Here is a 22,026-nt window from a genome sequence, read left to right as displayed (position 1 = left end):
TTTGATTGTAATGAAAAAACACATTTATGCTGTCCCCCCTAGTTTTCTGCAGAACTACGAGGTCACGGCATGAAAATAAGACGAGGAAGACTCGTGCCACAGATACATGGCCTGATCCTGACCTTCCATGGTGTTGGTGAGGATACTGGCCACGCTCATGGCTCTCTGCCGGCCCACCGGTTCATCTAAATAATCCATGGATGGCTTGCGAAAACCAGACCGCCGCTTCTTGAGCTCAGTATCAGTAGTTGTACCCTGAGAGAAAAATAAAAAACATTTGTGTCAAGGTATATGGGCAAAAGAGGAAGTCCAAAAAGATTATCTGTGCTGATGTCTGCGTGGGCATGTTGAGACTGTGCTTGATTGACATCTGTCTATCAGACCTTCACCATTCTCATTGGTTCATGAAGTTTAGTGACCTCACATGATTCCAACATAGCTCCACCCAACTTCAACCTAAGCAGGAGTCTAACAAGTCAATATAAGTGAAAACGCCTGTGTGAATTTGCAGGATCTTTAAAGGAGACGGGTGAGAATTCTCAATGTTCTTATTGCCAGTAAATCATCAATAGCCGCATGCTACTAACAAGTACTGCGTGTGTATCAAAGCCATATATATATATCTTTTTCCTTAGTGCCATAGAGCTCCATTGTTGTTCAACAAGAAACAAGAGTCTCAGGCTCAGCTGGATGAATCAATTTTGCAGGTGTTTGATGTGGTATAAAGTAGGTCAATGGGAAAGTAAAGCATGAAACAATCAGTTGCGTCACCTCAGGCAGCAGGAGACCTACGGGGGAGGCTGTTACAGATGTCCCGCCGACCAGCGACACCACGCCATTGCAGTCCACGGCGCAGTGCATCTTGCCGTTGGCGGGCAGCATGAACCGCGGCGCCCCTAGGCTGGTCTGGCTGACGGCGCTGCAGCGGCGCTCGAGGCGGCGCGGCAGGAACAGGGAGCCGCGGCGGCTGTCGCTCTCCTCGAAGGTGCTGTGCTCGTCGTCGGCGAAGTCGTTCTCGGAGCCCATGTCTCGTGCCCGGCCGCGGAAGCTGAACAGGCTGGCGCGGCTGTTCCTCCGAGGTGAGAAGAGGGATCCTCGGATGCTGAGGAGGGACTGATGGAAGGAGAGAGGCAGACAGAAAACAGAAAGAATGCAGAGCTTATTTCCTTTTATTGCTGAGAGTTCGATGAAAAGAAAAGATTGACATCAGTCTTATGTTACGATGAGGCTGCAGCCATCTTAGCTTAGCTTAGCATAAAGACTGGAAGCAAGGGGAAACAGCTAGCCTGGCTCAATGTGAAGGCAACAAACTCAGCCTACCAGCACTTCTTAAGCTCACTAATTAACACATTACATCTAGTTTGAAGACGCTGTTCGAAAATAGAAAACAGAAAATCTGAAGTTTACTTATTTGCTTTAAGTAGCTCTGGCTGGGTTGCACCTACAAAAATACATTTACAAACTCAATTAAATCATGGTTTAACTTTGAATCATGTTGCATCAAACCTTCAAGCAAGATGAGAATTCAGAAAGATTTAATTTAAACTTTTCTTTAAACATCAGTAGATTCTGTTGCACCAAAAATGTAAACAAATTCAAATGTTGGCTTTTAACTCACACTTGACCGGGGTTTAAATTTTAAATGGCTGCCTTTTTAGATAGATTGAGGAAAAAAATCTGTTTCCAAGGAGAAAGTTAATGGACAGACCCAGTTGAGTTTTATGATGCTGCTACTGATTTTTTTTTTTCCCCCTTACTGTGCTGTTGTCTGTTTTTTCAATTCTTGTTTTTTGGGACATATTCAATAATTCGGTCAACAAGTTTTTCCCAAAGGAGGAGAAATTTGAGCTTCTCTGCCGAGTCATCATGAGTGACTTGAGGCTAACTAACTGACTTTTTAGATAGCTAGCTTACTATGTAACATTAATACAGAGAAGCCCAAAGTAAACACTTTCCCCCTCCTTTAAAAGTCTACTTAGGGGTCCCAACAGCATCCAAATGAATTAATTATTTGTTTTGATTTGGGTGAGCAAGAATCCCATACAGTACCAGTCAAAAGTTTGGACACACCTTCTCATTCAATGGTTTTTCTTTATTATTTTTTCTTTTTTTTTCTACATTGTAGATTAATATTGAAGACATCCAAACTATGAAGGAACACATATGGAATTATGTGGTAAACAAACAAATGCTCAACAAACCAGAATATGTTTTATATTTTAGATTCTTCAAAGTAGTTGAATGAGAAGGTGTGTCCAAACTTTTGACTGGTACTGTAGTTATAAATCTCTATTTATTATTCTTTAATTGTGCAACAGCGCTTTGCTTAACTTGAAATATGCATTTACTCATTTCAAACCTATGTCGTTAAAGTCTGATCAGAATTCATCTTGGATTAAAGTTATTTAACCTTTTCATTTCAATGGAGTGATGTGACAATGTTGTGTGTAATTTACCAGGTAACACTCAATGACAAATCGTATTTGTCAGAGAAGTATTTACCTGGTTGGGCGAGGAGCATCTCTTCTCATAAGAAAGCCTGTTGGCATCGATGGAGAAGCGGAAGCTGGTTCTCTTGATGCTGTCCTCGGACTCAGACTTGCGGAACTTGTCGCGCCCCCCCCTCTCCTCCTCCTCCTCCCTCTGCTTCCTCTTCTTCCGCCTGTTGCGTCGCTCCTTGGCACTTTTGGAGCTGAGCTTCGACGTCCCCGAGGACGACTCAGAGGTGGGGCCCCCTCTCCCGCTGTACTCCCCGCTCTCCGTGGCTGCTGCCGCGGCAACCTGCCGGCCAATCAGAGCAAAAGCACAGTTGTCATGGTGACCCGGCGCCTGTCTCAAAGGCTCTCGCCGACGGGAGCGGAAGAGAGCTGAGAGCAGCAGCAGCAGCATGCAGAGCCAAATAAGCCTCAGACACCTTCTAAAAATGGACGCCTGACTGTTTTTAATGCAAAAGCAAAACATTTCTGAATTCCTGCATTTATAATAATCACAGAGGAAGAGAGACATCGTGTGGATGCTGGGTTAGGTTCCAGCCTTTATGTTTTATAAAACAAGTACGAAATTCTACTCTTAGCAGCATTGTTCAAATCACTGCCTAGAAAAACAACATCAGAGGCACAGGATTGATGCATCTTTCCTCAAGAAATATAATTGACTACCACGTGCATGAACAGATCTGCTGTTTTCATGTGTTGCGTTATGTTCATGAAAAGCTTTTGGAAATTGGTTGGGGGATGGTAGTGGTTAAAACCTGGTGCTTTGGCGTTTATTTGTAGGCCAACACTTAATTAGCATCAGACCTGTTCCCTTGGACAAAAAGTCACTGGGGATTTTCAAATGGATTTTGAATGACTGCACATTTTGTCGAGCAAGATAATATGAAAAAAAAAGGTGATATGAATGAAACACACGTTTGTGAAGAATATAACTTTAGAGATTTTTGAAGCGTGAATAAAATAGCAAGAAGTAAAAGGCTAACGTTAAGCTCTAAAAGACCTAAACGGTTGGATGACTTCATGTCACCAAATCTTGATGAGGTTTAGTAGTCTTCAGCAGCTTGTTAGCAAACAACTTTTTTGAATGGAGTATTGCCGACGTATTTAATGTTACAGAACAAAACTTTTAAATCCCTTCAGCTTGTGTTAACCACAGACCTTATTTCAGGCATCTAACCAGAAACACATAAAAACAAAACATTGACGAGGGCACCGGAGGAGCAAAAAAGCTGACTCATTTCCTGATTTCAGGACTTATTCCTGCAGCAGGAGGAGTCACAGTCAGTCATGGCAACTACAGCACAACCAACAACAACATCTGAATGTGCACAAGCCTGATAAATCTGGCTGAACAGCCTTTGTAGGAGGTGGGGAAGAAGTGGTCCCCCATTAGCTACCAGTTCTCTCCCAAATGTCTTCAATTGATTCTACAGAGGATGCTACTGTACATAACACTGCATTAAATTGTATTAATATGTTTATATTTACTGGAATTGTCAGTGCTAATGTCCTTTTTGTATTTTGTATTCAATTCAAGCTGTACCTTTTCAACCATCTACCTTTAACTATCTCAGCTTGTTCACTTTAACTGATTCTTTCAATGGTTTAGCCATTGATTCAGCTCCGTGTTACACACGTAGAAGGACAGAAATAGACTGTCTGGCTTTGTCGTCATAAGCTTCCGAAATAGCTGCTTTTTTCCATTCCCACTATGCAGCGTTTGATTTGCACTCAGTGTCCAGCTGCTAATTGATCCTTCTTAAGGTCGACCAAGGACTCTTGACCCCTGAGGGAGCAGCAGAGGGGTGTCACTCGTCCCGGACAGTGAATCCCCCTTTGGTCGCCCGGGGCAACGCTTCTTTTGGCAGCTGGGCACTCTAAGCCCAAGAATCAACAGAGTCTCCCTAGTTACATACAAAGAGATTCTCCCAGCCAATTGTCTTTGTTGTTTAATACTATTGTAGGTGCTTAATTGACCCTGTCGCTTTAGCAGCTTAAAACATCACTTTCTTAATGAACTACTCAGTGGACCCTCAACAATTTCCAAATGAAATGTTTGAGATAATCCCTCTCATGAAAGAGCAACAGCTCAATTCTAACTTGAGTTTGAACAGACAAAGATGGACGTCCTACCTGCGCCTCCTCCTGCTGTCTCTTCAGCTGCTCCAGCATGGCCTGGAACTCCTCCTCCTTCTGCTGAGCCTCCTCGATGGTCGCCTGGTTCTGCTCGTCATAGGCCATGGCCACCACGGCCAGGATCAGGTTGACCAGGTAGAAGGAGCCCAGGAAGATCACCAGCACGAAGAAGATCATGTAGGGTTTTCCCGCCGCGCGCAACGTCTGATGGACCCAAGACAGACGGACAGAAATATATTTTACAAATATACCTATGTATTAGAGGGAAAAGAAGGACGCCATAGATGGATTTCTGTCTCTTTCTGTTCTTTGAAGTGACATAATGTACTGTACGGTGTTCAGTTTGTTTGGGTCATCCCATTGTTTGGTAACTTTGCAAATGTCAAGTTGCTTCATTGTACTGCTGCAGTTCAAAACAGAACACAAAGCAGCCTTACATAACAGGCCTAGTCTATAACTGCAGGGTTTTTTTTTTGCTCAAATATTTACAAATAATAATTTATCATGAATAACAAATGAATATTATATAATAAATATGTGATGTGTTAATGACATTAAAGTTCACTGTCAACAGCCTTTACGGATAGATAGTAAATACAATTAGAGCTGCAACGATAAGCCGACTAATCGATTAGTCAACTGACGAGGAAAATGATTTTATTGCAACTATTTTAATAATCAATTAAAGCTATAGTTGGTAACTTTATTTTAAAATAGCAAACGTCATATTAAACTGAATATCTTTGAGTTTTGGACTGACAAAACAATATTTTTTACTTACTTTAAATAAACCAAACAACGAATCTATTACTATAGAAACGTATAATCAGATTAATCGATAATGAAAACAATAGCTAGTTGAAGCCAAGGGAGGATTAAATATTGGTCTCTATAATGATGAGTAATGACTTCCTCTGACCTGCTGGTAGAGGTTTTCCCAGAAGTCCTGGGTCATGAGTCGGAACAGGGAGAGGAAGGCCCAGCTGAACGTGTCGAAGCTGGTGTAGTCGTAGTCTGGATTGCGGCCGGCTTTGACGCACAAAAAGCCCTCTGGACAGAGCCTGTCAGGACACACAGGTGTTATGAACGGCACGTTGCATTAGAGGTGCCATTTGTAGTATTTTAACATTCAAATATCAAAATGTATCAGAACATTCTTTTTGCATGTTTAACAGTTTTTGTGTAAACAGAGACGAGCAGATTATATTTTTGGTTTAACTCTATCATTAGTAGCAATGTTCTGAAGCCAAAATGGTATTCATTAAAGCTTAATTCATCCAAATGTTGTAGAATATCTCGCATTAAAAGCTACCTGTAGTACAATACAGCATTCTGAAGTTTCATATTATCAGTTAGATGTTTGAATTTCCTAAATGTTCAAATACAGCACCGCTGGTTCCTCTTGATACAACCCCATATTAGAACATTTAACATTATGTAACACATTCAGACATCTATTATGAAACTGCCTGTTGAGTCAGACTGATGACACAAATACTGAATAATTGATCAAATGAAATCCTGGTTAGGAGCATTTAAAATATAAACGTTCCTTGAATAGGGGTTTGAAAGCTTCTAAAGAACTGTAATAGTGTACACGATATTGGACTTTTGTTGCCTCTGATCCAATAGGCTTCTTTAGGACAAAAAGTCAGGCCAATACTACAGCTCTCGATTACACCAAAATAAGTATTTTTCTTAGCCATCTCAGAAAAGAACATAAGTCATTAAACCTTTAATCAATAAGCTTCCCTCAGCAGCAGTATGAGGTTAATGAGTATGAAGTTTCAACATTTGCCAAAACACATCAAATGAAATGCAACCGTAGTCAACCAGCAGTGTGGATTCCCGTAATGCTTCAGCGAAGCGGCGAGTGTCAACGCTAATTGTGTCTGCGGTGCCTCTAATATTGCCGCATGAATAAAACACGTGGAGGCCTTACCCAGCGCCGCTGCCGTTCCCACAGAGCAGAGCGTCCCGACGGCCCGGGAGGAAATAGTAATTTCCTAGAGGGGAGAGGGGTGGGGGTGGGGGGGAGACAGAGGGATGGGGTCAGTCAGAGCCACGTCACAAGGGTGAAGCAGAGGATGTGAGGGGAAACAGAAAGACAGCCTGCGGGTTTCTCTTTTTGCGTGTGTGGTGTATTCATGTACATTGGCCTGGAGGAAGGTGGTGTCCGTTTTAACACCCAAACATCTTAGTCATGTTTTGGTGTGGGTTTTTTTTGGTTTGTGTGTTGTGTGTGTGTGTGTGTGTGTCGGTACTCAACTGTCACTAAATCCAAATCGCATCAGCCTTTTTTTAGAGGCAATCATCACTGATGCAATAAAGATGTTGGACGTCATAACATCTAAGCGGCTTTAATCATCTCTGTCGTCTCTCGCTCTCCGGTCTCCTCGATAGCTCACTCTGGCGGTCAGTGACTCACCCCTCCTTCAGCGCTTTAGGCAGCTCGTGCCACACAGATGAGTTATGGGAGAATGACGGAATGTAGTGGTGGGAGTGGGGGGGGGATTAAAGTTGAGGCGTTTTTGTATTGTTGTGGTGATTATCTGCTGCATTCTCCCACCAGCCATTGCTGTCACTCCTTATCACGGCAGCGGGCCAGCAGTGCCTGACCTCCCCACCCAGCCCCGTCTCTGCACAATGAAGCAGCCCGTATCTGACTCTGACCGTCTGGGGCGGAAACTAACTTGACCCCGGTTGATCCCACTTTCGCTTACCCTCGTCGCTGATGTACTCCGTCCAGTTGAAGGAGCTCTTTGTGGAGTTCTGTGCAAACGTGGTGTTGATGCCCAGCAGGGTGGCGCCGAAGAGCTCCGTGTCGTTGTCGGCCGTGCCGTTGCTGCTGCTGTTGGTGGCGTTGCCGGTCTCTGGCATGCGCACGCACTTCTGCCTCAGGTTGCCCATGAAGAGCTGCAGGCCGATGAGGGCGAAGACGCTGAGGCAGAAGACGGTGAGGATCATGACGTCAGATAGCTTCTTCACCGACTGGATCAGCGCGCCGACGATGGTCTTCAGGCCTGAACGGGAGGGAGAGGGTGAGGGGAAGGGAGGAAGGGGGGGACATGGCAGAGTGATAATTACAGCCACAGGCTTGTGTAGAGAAGGAGCTGCTAATAAGAGCTCACAGTAGCAAGCAGCCAGGGGGATCTGCAGTGGAGGTTCCTGTATGAACTGCTTGCTTTCATACAGGAACCAGGCTGACAAGGATCACTGCTCATCGTGGATAAACCCTGAGAGAAATATACGTTTCTCATTCCCATTATAATTCTATGGGAGAGTGATCCTTAAAAAACAATGTGTTGATGATATTGTGTCTGGTTAAAAATGCCACTGAGAAGATTACGTTGAGCTCTTTTTGCAGTGCAGTCGCAAAGACCGGCGCACAGGAGGATGTATCCAAGCGCACATGTTGTTTTTATCTATATTGAGATAGCGCTGTGCACAAGTGGGTTTAGTGAAGTGGTTAATATGCTGGAGGGGTGATTGTGGTGATGGCTCGTTATCCTCTCAACTAGTCACATTGATGCTTTGGTTCCTGAGCTGCTAATAAAAACTACAGACCTTCTACAGATTAAAGAAATGAGGAACAGTCTGATAATAATTGAGGTTTAGAGGGGCTGGACGATGTATTTTCTTAACTTTGGACAGGGCCAGGATAACTCTTTCCACCCTCTATTACATTACATTACATTACAGTCATTTAGCAGACGCTTTTATCCAAAGCGACTTACAGGAAGTAACTCTATGCTAAGCTAAGCTAATAAACGGTTGGCTCTAGCTACATATTTAGCGTGCAGATGCCAGAGTGGAATCAGTCTTCTAAAGCCCTTGGCCTAGTTCCCGAAATGTCCACCAGACCTGGTCTTTGGATGTCCATTCTTGACATTAAAGACCTACTATCATTTAAACTACCACTCTCCAGCTTGCTGCACCTCTTCCACCCACCTTTGTGCGATGTGCACTGAGCTCTGCGTGTAAATCTCAAAGAAAAATGCGTTTCAAGGTCAGGAAAATAGCAACATGTGCGAGCACCGCTTTGCACTGCCACATAAACAGAGCCCAAAATGCTTAGAGCTAGAATGTGTAGCGTAAGTTCTCCTGGATGGTTTACATTTTTTTTGTTAGTTTTTTGATGTGAATAGTGTTAGTGTTTAGAATACCCAAACCACCACTCATCATGTCACAATTTCCCCAAAAAACACACAACATTGAACAGGACATGCACGGGGGCGGGGGGGGGGGGACAAGGTAAGGAGGAACCCTGCGCACACAGGAGCGCTTGCCACCAGAAGATCGGCTTTTGCAATGTCTCATGCAACAAAAAAAAAAGGAATAAAACCAAACAAATAGTGCACAAAAATCTACTTGTAAGTCTCCCAAGGCAAGAATAGATTTCAACCAAAAGGAATTCTGCCTTAAAGGATGTATCTAAAAGCTCAGAATCCTGTCAATCCGTGCAGATTGGAGCCAGATTCCAGCTTTTACTGGCCTTGGGGACGAAAAAGGCAGCATGAGGGACGGCGACGGGCGTCGTCAGGCTTAGCTAATGTGAGATGAGCTGAGAGGGGGGGAGGATGGGGGTTGCTTGGATGTTAGCGAAATGCCAGTTAGCCGTTAGCATTTCATTAACCCTACGGGGGCCGTGATGGCTCTCTCACCTGGGATGACTGATATAGTTTTCAAGGCTCGCAGAACCCTGAAGGTTCGCAGCGCTGAGACATTGCCCAGGTCCACAAACTCTGTGACATATCTGTAAGGGAAGGGAGGGGGAGTCGGAGGAGGGGGGGAGTCGGGGAGAGGGTGGGCAATTGGGGAAAAAGGTGTGGGGGGGGACGACACACACACACGCACGCACATATGCCCCACGCACGCACACAAACCAGGCACCCACACACACGGAGTGACGAGACAAAAGGTGGGTCGTGGGGTGGGAGGGGGGAGGGAGGGAGGGAGGGAAGGTGGGGAGGAGAGGAGGGAACGGCAAACGGTCACGCACAGAGGACAAATGGCAGGAGTGCTGGAGGCAGGCGCGGAGCAGCCTTACCTGGTATCACTGAGATAGTTTTCAAAGCTCGCAATACTCTGAACGTGCGCAGAGCTGAAACATTGCCTAGGTGTACAAACTCTGTTACATACCTGCAGGATCAAATGCACAGTTACTACACAGCAACACACACACACACACACACACACAGGAGATACAATCCACTCTCTTCAGGCCAAACATTTGAGCTAAAAGATATCACCATGAATGTTCCTGGGCTCATTACTTACATAAGGGAATTTCTTTTTTGGATTACAGGCTCTTGCAAATTGTTTAAATGTGCAAATGAGGCGTTATCTTATTGAATATAGGCGAATGTGCATACATTTAAAGAAAGAATATTGGATAAGCCTTGTTTATAAAAAAGGTTTCAATTTGAATTTCAATAGCCATTAATAAAATACATTTTCGCCATAATCTTTAGTAATAAAAAAAATGGTACAAACCCCACTTTCAGAATATAGATAGGAATAAAACTGTAAAGTTTGGTGTATGTAACTACTGAAGTTGAGATTTCTGGCTCAGAGTTAATTTAGAGACAATGGCCTTTAAATGGATGTTTTGTAAAATGATATACATTAAAAAAATAAAAACAATAACTAATAAGCATCACAATGAAACTTCCTCAATTGATTACTTAGATTGAAAGATAGTTGTGCATAGCAAGTTATCTGATGTTTATGTTGAAATATGATAGTAAGGCATTATCTAGTGCTAACTTTTGGTGAATTTAGAAGAAAGCTAAAAGACACAAATAGACAAAGTAGAAAAACAAACACCTTAAAGTGTATTCAACTGTAGGGTAATTTTATATTCATATCTTTAACGGACGTTTTAACAATATATATATATATATATATATATATACATATATATATATATATATATATATATATATATATATATATATATATATATATATATATATGTATCGTTACATAGCTTAACATAACATGTTTGAAAGAAACCTATTATGGAAGCCAGACATCTTAGAATTGACCAGAACATAAAAAAAACGATATTTTTGCCTGTTCAGCCTTTTTACATTAAGAGACCAGTGATTAACCAATACTATACTACAATACATTCACATTGTAACCTAATGCTGAAGGCTTTATTTTGTGGTTTCAAGACAATCACTTGTGGTCATTGAGGCGTGGCACAAATACGGGCCAAGACGCTCCATGCTTTAGGGGCTCACATCCATTATAACAGAGTACAGTTGAGATTTCTGGCCATGATTTCCAAAATAAGCTGCAGATCACCAGGCACCCTATTCTCTCTCTCTCTCTCTCTCTCTCTCTCTCTCTCTCTCTCTCTCTCTCTCTCTCGTCTCCTTCTCACATTCAGCGGGACTTAATAGGCTGCTGCGCCAAATTAGCATTAAAAGCGTTTGGCCTCTTAATCTACGCCGGATCATGTTAAGCTGACGCTAACAACACTTGTCAGAATACTTACGCCATGAGGATAACACTGAAATCCAGCCAGTTCCACGGGTCCCGCAGGAAAGTGAACTTCCCCACGCAGAAGCCCCTGGCCAGGATCTTTATGAGGGACTCGAAGGTGTAAATCCCTGTGAATGTGTACCTGGTGAACAAGTGCAGAGAGAAATAACCACGTCGGTTAACAACTCTGGGTACTGTTTTTTTTAACATTACATTGTATCAAATCTCATTAGACAACCATTTTCTTGATGGGATTCTTGACTATTACATTATCTCCCATATATTCTGCAGTGTGTGTATTGATCTGCTTTGATGGACCGTGGATCTGTGCTTCGGTTTGCCTTGCTGATCTGTCAAATGCTTGCTAAGCATCGTCTTTGATCAAATTTGTCAGTAGTTTGTCACTATACATGCCTTAGAGAGAAAGTATTATAGAGATGCTGTTTTAGAAAATATTGTTTTTTCGAAGTATAATTACGTTCCTTCCAAAATAAAGTTTTATACGGTTGAAAATTTTGTAATTTTTTTTTGTTGCCAGGATGTCCTTGAGATTTAATCACAAGGCAAATATCCATGTAAGAATCTAAAGGAAGAGTGATTTTTTCAGAATTTGGTGTGGTTTGGGAGATTCAGGCTCTAAATATTAGGTTGCAATGGAGTTGTTGGCTATTGCTGCTTTACAATGGCGTATTAGGGCCACTGTAAGTAAAGAATAAATGCATTACGGAAAAGGGGGTGATATTCCACAGAAGCAAGTAAAGCGATGTGGTTCCTTGACAAAAAGCAAAAAGCAAAATACTATTTTTTTTCTGATAGATTTGCGATTATTATTATTTTATCCCATGGTTCACTTTTTAAACGGTCTGCCTTTTTAAGCAGTCGGCCACTGGACAGTCTGAAGAGACGCAATGCAGTCTGGGGCAGCCGAGTTTGTCCAGTAAGCTAATGTCTCATTCTGAGAACTTCTTGCTGATCTAGTTTACATTTCTCAAGTGCACAAAATCCACATACTATGCAGCTGGAACGCAATACATACTCAAATTAACGTCACACTTTGTATGAATGATATATCAAGGATATTTCAAGGATCCCACCACCTATTTATGAATCAGACTCAAATGAAAATTGAATGCATATTTCAATGTAAAATCAAAACATAAGAGAAGATGAGCACTTACTCTACATTCTTGGCCCATTCCGGGGGGTTACTGAGGGTCATGAAAGCACAGTTGGTCAGGATGGTGAACATGATCAACATGCTGAACATCGTGGAGGCAAAGTCAAGGAATACAATGGAGCGTTTGTGTTGAAGCATTAATCTTCTGCATGCTATGAATTAAAGTCAGAACTAACACTTCCCCATCCATAACTGGTACAGTAAGAATTAAAAAAAAACATGTTTCTGTTCATCCAGAATCTAAAACGTCTTCAGCTTCTCAGCGGCATTAAAAAGCCTGATGCATAGAAAATCTAAACCAATCATGACATTTAATGTTCTTGAGCACATAAATCCCTCCTTTGTCTGATAAACCCCTTTAATCCAAATCAAGCTGTGTCCGTAGCAAACTCTGAAAGGATATGAGTGTACTAAAACTCTAATAGCTACCCTCCTAAGAGGGTTGAAGGGGCTTAAGATGTACAAGGCAGGAGTGGCGTTGAAACGGAAGATTGTCTTCCCGCGATTCAATACTATGAAGGTCTGAAAGAGAGGCAGAACAAAAACATGTTAAAATCTGTATCAGACAAAGCCCACGTTATTGTTTTATGTGAGATACGCAGCTCACATTAACCTGCATGTGTGTGAGTGTGTGTGTCCTGCGTCTGCTCATCATGTGTGATTAGTCATAAGAGCACAGAGGACTAAGCTGGCTGTTATTTTAATGGAGCTGGAAGAGTCCAACCTCAGGCAGCACATGTTGGCACTGCAGAGCGACTGACGCTCGGATTAGCGTTTAGCACCTCTGTTGGCCGGCGCTTTACAAGGCTCTGAACTTGGCTGAGCACATGACTGTTGGAATGGCTTTTTACATCTCGCCTGCCTAAATACCAGAATGATAGTGTTGCCAATATGCTTGAATTTAAATGCAGTGGAAGAATTTGCCGTTTCACAATATAGTTGTTGCCAGATATATTCAGATAATTTAGTAAAAGTAGTAAGGTAAAAATAAAAGAAATCCAAGTTCTCAAGATTGATAATATTCTTCTTCTTCTTCAACATAAAGTTACATTTGTTGAAATTCTCATTTCAAAGAAAACCAGAATTCCCACGAGCAATTGTTTATTTTATCCCATTCACATCTGACGAAATTCAAAAATGATAAGCGTATGAATTCTTGAGCCAAAATGTGTGAGGTCACTGTCACTTTTGACCTCCAAATTCTAATGAGTTCAATCTTGAGTGCAAATGTTCGTTTGTGCTCAATTTAAAGTTATTCGCTCAAGGCGTCTCCGAGATATCACAAGAATTGGACGGATGTGAGGTTGCTGTGAACTTGACCTTTGACCTCCAAAACCTAATTAATTCATCTTTGAGTCCAGGTGGACGTTTGTGCCATATTTGAGGAAATTCCCTCCAATATTGACAGCTGAGAGTGCTAACAACAACAAGCCGGTTGTTTACGTTCATTATGATAATTTGGGGGGAGTGGCTTTAACGGGCTGTCAGAGTTGCTGACTTGGCGACTTTCTCACTTACTTAGCTGACTTTTGGAGCTAGTGCTGCTAGCTACTGTCGTTGGAGAAGAGTTGGCAACCCTTAACCAACCCTCGCTTTAATATAAAATGATTCTTAAAGGAATAGTTCAACACTTTAGGAAATACACTTATTTGAAATCAGTAAAGAATCCAAAGTAAAAGCACTCATGATAAAGAGTGGCTTCTTTCATGGTGTTATACTTCTTATGTTAGCAGCATTTTAATGTTGTAAATTCCCCAATGTTATGAAGACATTTATGATAGTAATTAAATAACTTTATTTTATGCAGTAAGAATATGTAACGTTACATTTTAATTAGAAATCATTTAGAATGTCCTGAGATTGAATCTCTGTAAAGAAATAGCTCAAAACAAGTTTGAGATATTCCTCCTGCAGATTTTTCACAATGCGGCATGTTTCAGACACTGATTGTATGGCTTGTATGAAAAATTGCTCGGAAGTTCAGCAGTTATCTTTCCTCAGCGGAGGAAATTGCTATATGTGCCCATGAGTTTTCCTTAAAATAGTTTGTTGAGTCTAGCCTTTAAGGGCTAAAAAGTACAGACCTGTAATGTTCCAAACTCACTGCTTTAGTCACACCATAATTGCAAGCTAAATCAGTCTATATAATGATGGATCTTTAAAGCAAGAACAGTCAAAAACATGCCTTAGAGTTCTCCATTCACATTAGTTCTCCATTCCCAAGATGGACCGGAAATGATTATGTTAGAAACTTAGTTACAGACCTTCTGATTGCTGTAGAAGGTGTCCAAGTCCTCCAGAGGGGTGGACACCATGCCTCTAGGGATGTCCCCGTAGATGAAGGGGAGGGATTTCCCCGCCTCCAGGTCGCTGTTGGGCCTGGGCCCATTTTCGTCATCGCTGTCGTTGCGGCGCTCCGCCCGCGGTCTCCGGGCCTCCTCCTCGGCGATGCGCCTCTCGATGGCGGCCAACGACTCGGGGACGAAGGGGCAGAAGCTGTCAGGTCCGGGCGGTACAAGCAGCTGTGCCATCTTGTCATCCTGCTCCTTCAGAGGGCAGCGAAGGGCTCAGCTGGGGCAGGAGGCTGCGGCGAGAGGGGAATGGGGGAGGGGGGGGGAATGGGTCAGCGGTCACGGTCGGGCTTCAGGAAACAGTCGGTACATTTACCTGTGGGGGTTATCTGCCTCTGGGCGAATGATTTACCTTTAACGGCCCTAATTTGTGACTCTCGTGTATCGCCATTACATCACAGTCACTGCGCAGAGCGTTCCAATTTTCCCAAAAAGAAATAACCAGGGTGTCTTTGAAAATAAACAGAAGGTCATTTAACAACATTTACTGCTATTCTGAAAAAGAAAAAGAAAATAGCAGTGAATAGATGTGTGTGTGTGTGTATATATATATATATATATATGTGTCTTTCAAATATTTTGGTTCAGGAACACAGTCATAACTTGAGAAACTGGTTAAAAATATTTTTTTTATCCGGCAGCTGACTGTATATTTTTTCATGTAGATTGTTTGTAGAATATTTAAGTACCCTGGAAATACCTTTAGAACAGCACTACATCAAGTATTATTTTTTTTCATAAAATTTCATACATGTGAAAGTAATGTAATTATAAAACATGAGAGGCACAAACTGGGGCTAGATGTAGCCAGTAATGCAACATATTCCCAGCCTGAAAATGGGCACTAAGTTCATCTGACAGATTTCATCAAGTGATTTTATTGGAGAACATTTACGGAAAGAGCCAAAAAGCTTGTTGGATATTTGGAGAGAGGAAGTGGTGCTATGAGGTGAGGAGAATATTTTCTGTTGTTTCACAGGCCGCGTCAGTGATGGACCTGTGCTATGTTGACACTTGACAGTGTTACGCAATAGTTACTAGGTGCGACCTGGTAAGATTGCTGTGTGACGTCTACATAGATGTGACTCAGGCTATCAGTCAAGCATGAGACCAACGTTTTTAAATGTTTAAAAGTGGCTGAAAAAAAGAAATATGACCTGGGATGTGTGAACGGCTATAACCGTTAGTGTAGTCGTACCACAGACTGTAGATAAGAAGTGGACATAGTCATGGTGACGTCACCCATTAGTTCGTGGACTGCCGTTCTGAAGCCTCGAGTTCGGCGATTTCCCCGTCGCCATCTTGAATTATAGCCGTCACCATGTTGTTTTTTTCGCAACCAATGAAGAGAAGTTACCATATTTGGAATGCGGTGGAGTGACGAAGAGACGCAGTATACGGCTCTGGTATTTGCAACAACCTGTCAATTTACTAAATGAACATCATGATGTATTGAAGAAGACTTGAAACTAGAGATTGAGACCATAAACTCATGTTTACAATGTTTACTGAGGGAATAAATCAAGTGAGAAGTGGAGTCATTTTCTCATAGACATCTATACAACCAGACGTCTTTTTGCAACCAAAGGAGCCGCCCCCTGCTGGTCAGTAGAGGCAATGGCAGTGTTAAGACCCTTACGCATTGGCTTCAATTGGCAGAACCAGAGGATGCCACCTTATTCCTATAGAACAGTCACTGTACAGGGGTCAAGGTCCACTGCACGCATAATACATAGTACATCGATGCACGAACCAAAGGTTTGAACCAAAGCACAAGTTCCCTGCTAAAACCCCTGAACTGTACGTGGTTAGCAACATTTGCTGAAGTTAGAAAAACACCAGCGCAAATGAATGGCCAGAACTGAAGACGGAGAAAGAGAGAGTAGTGTGTGAGAGGAGGGAGGTGGGGTGGCGTTGGTCCACCGTTGTGAGGGACGTTAATACGAAAACATTCAACATGCTAACGCACGTTTGACGGAATCTACTCGACGTGTCGATCACAAGGACGAGTAAAAAGCAACCGGGGGCCCAAATCTGGTGCTTTCAAGCAGTTTCATTGTCATAGAATACAAGATGTTTTTCAGTGTTAAAGCCTATAGTGACCTGTTGCATTTTAGGAAACTGTTTAGTTTTATTTAGTTTTTTTACGGAAGAATTATTTACCCAAATTGTCACTGGGCAAAATGTTACCTTATAGAGTATTTATTCTCTCTTTGACACTTGTCTGCTCAAAATAAAATAAAAGTCATTTGGTTTTTTTCCACTGTACTGAACTCGAGGTGAAGCATGACTCCTAAACCGAACCGTTACACCCCTGGCTTACTATCTTCTTACTATAAATAGATATTAGGTGACTAGTTATGACACAAAGATATGGACATAACTAACAGAAATGAATTTGAGAGGCTGCAGAAGTAAAAAAAATATACACATAAAAATATACACACACATATATATATATATATATATATATATATACATATATATATACATTTCACATGCAAATGGTTCTGAGTGGCTACTACCAATTTGAGTGCCTTACTGCATAACACAAAAGCTGTTTCATAACCGCTGACTGACGACAAAATAATTGACATCAGAACCATCATGTGGGCTTAACCACCTATTCTGTGAAGGGGAATCGAAAAAGATTATTGATGCCGTGTGTCCCGGTGACCTCTGTGTAGAATGTGTCATTTAGAGCGGTGAGAGGTAGTAGGTTGGGTGGAGGATTTTGGAGAGGTGGCAAACAAGGGGGGGTCTGACGTTGGCGGCACGCCCTCAGCTGATTCACAAGGGCACAGAAAATGACTGCAGGAGAAAAAGCAAAGCAAAAGACTCTCAGGGGAGTGTACATTTGGCCCCATTTATTTATCTGAATGGACTCATGGAAAAAGTAGTTTAAGGGGGGTAAAATCCATCTGTCCGTCCTTCAATGGCATAATTATTTAATCGATGGCCTCAAATAAGAAAATAATTAACTGATTTCAGTATAGAAACAAATGTAGTTGATAGTAATTATTTATTTTTTTCCCCCCTTTTTCTGCACCATCATCAGATTTCCCCCTGTAAACCATCTACCACCCTTCACGCCTAAAGGCTCATCATGGTCCCACGGGAAATAGCGGGAAGCCCCACAAACAAGATTGTTCTAAAAAAAGCTCTGGTGAGCCATAATCAGCCTCCAAGGTGGGTTTTGTTCCTCGCGGGACGCAGTCGTGGCCCAGAAAACAGGAGCCTGCCCCTCTGGCAGAGTCTCTAAAGTGATGTCACCTTGAGTCTTCCTTTTAACAAAGGGAAAATGGAGGAACGGCGCGCAATCTACAACCTATTTTTCTTTCAATTTAAAAAAAAAAAAAAAAAAAAAAAAGCAGAGGTAGAGCAAGAGACAATTCTTAGCTATTTTGAAATTCAGCCTGTGACTTGGTAGCAAGCGACTCAAAGGGGGAAGTCTGGAACACTGCGTCCTCTTCCTTTTGTTTCTGTCGAGTTTGAATGAAATTTCTTTCATAAGGATCAGCGAGGTGAAACGACTTGAGCTGCCAATTGAGTCTGGTGGCGTTGAGGAGAGCATATAACAGCTGTTTCAGTTCACATCTAACGTGGTAAATCAATTATTTTGACTAAACCAGAGTTGGTGATTGTTGGAACAGTGGAAAGACTAACCAAGGCGGTTTTGATGAGTCTGGTGGCTTTGAGGAGAGCATATTAGTGTTGTGTACGTTATGCCCAAATCCCCGTTGAACATGCATCATTGCATCTCGCCGTAAAATGGGTGAAAATGAGCGTGTCCACCAGGGTGTCATGGTTCCAAGCCGATCGAACCTCCCCCCTCCCCCCACAAAAGCCAGATGTTGTGGGCTTTTTGTCCAGGGGGAAATGAGCTTTGATTTCATGAAGCCAATGTGGCCTCACCACTGATGACAGTGGAGCGAAAAACAATACTCCTACTACCAACACCTCTCAAGCTCACTAATCAACACGTTACGTCTCTGTTTGTTACCCTGAAAGAGCCAAGATAGCTGTTTCCAGTCTTTAAGCTAACCATCTCCTGGCTAGTAAATAGACAGATATCAACTGTAATTATTCCAAAAATGGAAACACTCTCACAAGCTTTTTTTGGTCCTAAAAACAACTATGTATTTTTGAGCCATAACATGCATGATTAACGGCTGATTTGAACCATTTCTTGATGAGAAAAACACAATACATTAGTGACATGGCTCATGAACTCCAGTCGGCCAATCATAGCACCCATTAAAACTGGAGTGGAGGCTCATTAGAAAGCCAACCTAGCCGGCAAATGATGTGTTTCTGAGAATTCATCAGGCGTAAACTGTGAATTAATAGTAGCCTCTCCCGTTGGGAGGGGGAGACGACGCTCATGAAACACATCTGCTTGTGACTCAACGACTGCCCCGGGACCCAGTGTTATGATGTGTGGCCTGACAGCTTGTCTGCTGCTGGGTGGCGGTGGTGGTGGTGGCGGGTGGGGGGGGGGCGGTTGTGATTCCTGATGGAGCCCGTAGGCCCAACATCCACACCGGTGCCTCTGATCTCGGCTATCAGCGTGGTCAAAAGAAGATCTCAGATATTTCAAAGGCTTTTGAACACTGACGTTGTTGCTGACAGATCTTAAGACCTTTGCAAAATGGAGAATAATTTACTGCAGTCTTGTTTTCTAATAGCTGCAAGATAGAACAACATTCACGAGCTTCTGCATGATAGCCTCCCTCAGTACGGTGGACCGGCAGCTAAAGGATAGCCTCACATTTACATTGTCCATGTGCATTTAAGCAGTTATGTTGGGGGGGTTGCTGTGTCTTTAGTGGCCATGACAAGATCACTCCCTGATGCGGTTCGAATGTTTCAGTTCTCACTGATGGCCAGAAAATAAGCTACCATGATGCTTCAGCAGCCCATTGAAGACCAATTAGGCGTGTAGAACTGCATATTAATCAAACCGACGTCCACTATTAAATGAATTGAAAACAATTTTGATAACGGACCAAATTTCTCTGATTCCAGCTTCATAAATGATAATATTTTCTGCTTTATTTCCTCTACTGTGACAGTTAATAAGATATCTTGGAATTGTGGACATTTTCCAACCATTTTCGGACATTTTATAGAACAAACAACTAACTCGATTATGAATGAAACGGATGAAAATAATTGTTTCCCCACTATTCCTCGAGCAAAGCTCCACTGTCTGGAAGTTGCGCCACAAATGTCTATAACAATATAAGATGATGATCACTTGATTTGTGTCATTCTAGCTTCCGCTCAATGACAGAAGATTCCAAGCAAACAAATGTTGTTTGTGCAATTATAGTTATAACAGTCATCTGTCTGTATATATAATAGTTCAGTCATTGTGGATGCTTTACTGTTTTTATTGCTTATTTATAATACTTTTTTTGTCTCTTGTTTGCACTATATCTATGCTGCTGTAATCCTGTAAATGTCCCCGCTGCGGGACTAACAAAGGATCATCTTATCTTATCTTATCTTATCTTTAACATACACGTGGGGACATGAGTATTGTTTTATCATTTACAAACCTGTCCTTTAAAACGTACCTATCACCACAGGTCCACACATCCAGCAGTACTGCCTCCTTTAAGCTCAATCACAAGCTCCCTCTTCTTCTCACGGACAGATGTTTGACTTTTCCACGGTGCCAAAGATGTGGAGCAGCTGCTTCAGAGAAACAAAACCCCCCCAACGAGTGAGTGGAAACCTGCCTCAGCACCAGACAACAACAAACACGATCTAAACTGCAGCTGACATGGTGTCAGAAGGGCGCTGCTGTCCATGGTGCTTAGGAGGAGGAGGAGAAGAAGAAGAAGAGGAGGAGGAGGAGGAGGAGGAGGAGGAAAAAAAAAACAGACGAATGGGAAAACCTACCTAATACCCATGAGGCATTAGAAATGTGTCTAACCACGACATGTGTGTTTCCCCTAACAATTAACGGCTACATATAGACGCTGACGTCACAGTGTGTGGTTAATAAGCTTATAATGCTAATTAAAAATACATAAAAACAGGAATGAAGAGTCGACAGGTGTCGGACATTACCTTAATTAGTCAGAACCAGCCGCAGATGACGCCATGTCGCTGGTGTGCGTCTCTGCGTCCCCTCCCCAAAAACTAAGTAATAACCATATTACTTATTATAATACTACTTGAGTGCCTTAAGGTCACATTATCAAATGTTAAATAGGTTAAAAACTATATATATATATGCATTTGGGTTACAACAAGTTCCACCATGAGCCCCTGAATGGGTCTGAATGGGTCTGACTGGGTCTGGGCGTGTCCTCGCCAGATGCGTCTACTGCTTGTAATCAATCCCATTTACAGACAGCAAGTGGTTTACTAAAAATAGAAATAGACCTTTGTTGTTGTTTGTTGTTGTTGTTTTTTCCTTTTCACATAGCTCGGTGGCTTTATATTTAATAAACATGCAAATGATGTCCCTGTTGCTTCGCGTGTAATATGAATAGGATAGATTTGATGACAGCGGCCTGGAGCTCAGAGGGCTTCTTCTTCCCTCCATCCAACAAAAGCCCATTTTGTTCGTCACGTCGCGGGGGTTCATTTCGTTACATTGTGTTCTTCTTTGAGGGGTAATGAAGGGACATTTGCAGTCCATAACTGCGCTTTCATCTTTAATAAGCCAATTAACACACATCATCAGTGAAATTGTAGCCTCTGTAAAGTGAAAACTACATGTTTTAGGTGATTTAAACTATATTTAAGGGAGAAAACCTCTAATATATATATATATATATATATATATATATACCTTGTACACTGGGTTTGTCACACGCGTAATTAGAGGAAAAAACATCAAAGATTTAATCCCCCTCTTTAACCTCGATCGTTTTGCATTCAATTCATATTAAAGTCATGATAATATTTCAACTATTAACCCTATGAATGTCAACCCAACTGTTGATCCGTGTGAATTAAGATGAAATATTACATCATGAAATATCTGGATACTCACCACCATCACGGTGCCCAGCAGGTGGGGACCCTGAAGGTAGAGCCCATATCCGGGAGAATAATCCCTTATTTGAGAGGATAGTCTGGCAATTCCAGTATAAAGACGGTTGTCTCCTTTAGTGAAAACCCCGTCCGTGGCTTGATGGATTATCATTAAATAAGCGCTCCTTTGATTTTTTCTTTTCTTTTTTTCTTTTTTTTTTTATAGCCGCCCCTTGCTTGCCACAGAGAAATCAATCCGCGCTTCCGGTTGGTTAGGCGTCGCAGGCTGGGAATGAAAAGCCTTAAAGCGGCGGCTGTCACAAGATGGTCCCCAATGCACGTTTCTAGAACATATCCAAGTGAAGGAGAGCAACAG

General features: G+C 42.2%; 1 protein-coding gene across 1 annotated transcript in view; it reads right to left on the bottom strand.

Annotated features, from left to right (window-relative positions):
- Positions 1-21,782, bottom strand: part of scn1lab (sodium channel, voltage-gated, type I like, alpha b) — a 38,129-nt gene extending 16,347 nt beyond the window's left edge. The window contains exons 1-13 of the mRNA XM_054623976.1: positions 21,670-21,782; positions 14,568-14,887; positions 12,707-12,825; positions 12,305-12,394; positions 11,140-11,268; positions 9,296-9,387; positions 7,355-7,654; positions 6,574-6,637; positions 5,551-5,692; positions 4,629-4,835; positions 2,503-2,781; positions 772-1,113; positions 123-255 (exon numbers count right to left, since the gene is read on the bottom strand). Coding sequence (XP_054479951.1) covers positions 123-255; positions 772-1,113; positions 2,503-2,781; positions 4,629-4,835; positions 5,551-5,692; positions 6,574-6,637; positions 7,355-7,654; positions 9,296-9,387; positions 11,140-11,268; positions 12,305-12,394; positions 12,707-12,825; positions 14,568-14,834 — 2,164 coding nt within the window. The 5' untranslated portion in view covers positions 14,835-14,887; positions 21,670-21,782. The remainder of the gene's footprint in view (positions 1-122; positions 256-771; positions 1,114-2,502; positions 2,782-4,628; positions 4,836-5,550; positions 5,693-6,573; positions 6,638-7,354; positions 7,655-9,295; positions 9,388-11,139; positions 11,269-12,304; positions 12,395-12,706; positions 12,826-14,567; positions 14,888-21,669) is intronic.
- Positions 21,783-22,026: the final 244 nt, after the last annotated feature.

This window comes from Anoplopoma fimbria, chromosome 22, assembly GCF_027596085.1.
Source record: "Anoplopoma fimbria isolate UVic2021 breed Golden Eagle Sablefish chromosome 22, Afim_UVic_2022, whole genome shotgun sequence".
Lineage (NCBI taxonomy): Eukaryota > Metazoa > Chordata > Actinopteri > Perciformes > Anoplopomatidae > Anoplopoma > Anoplopoma fimbria.
The sequence above is the reverse complement of the archived record's forward strand: the minus strand, read 5'-3'. Positions and strand labels throughout refer to the sequence as shown.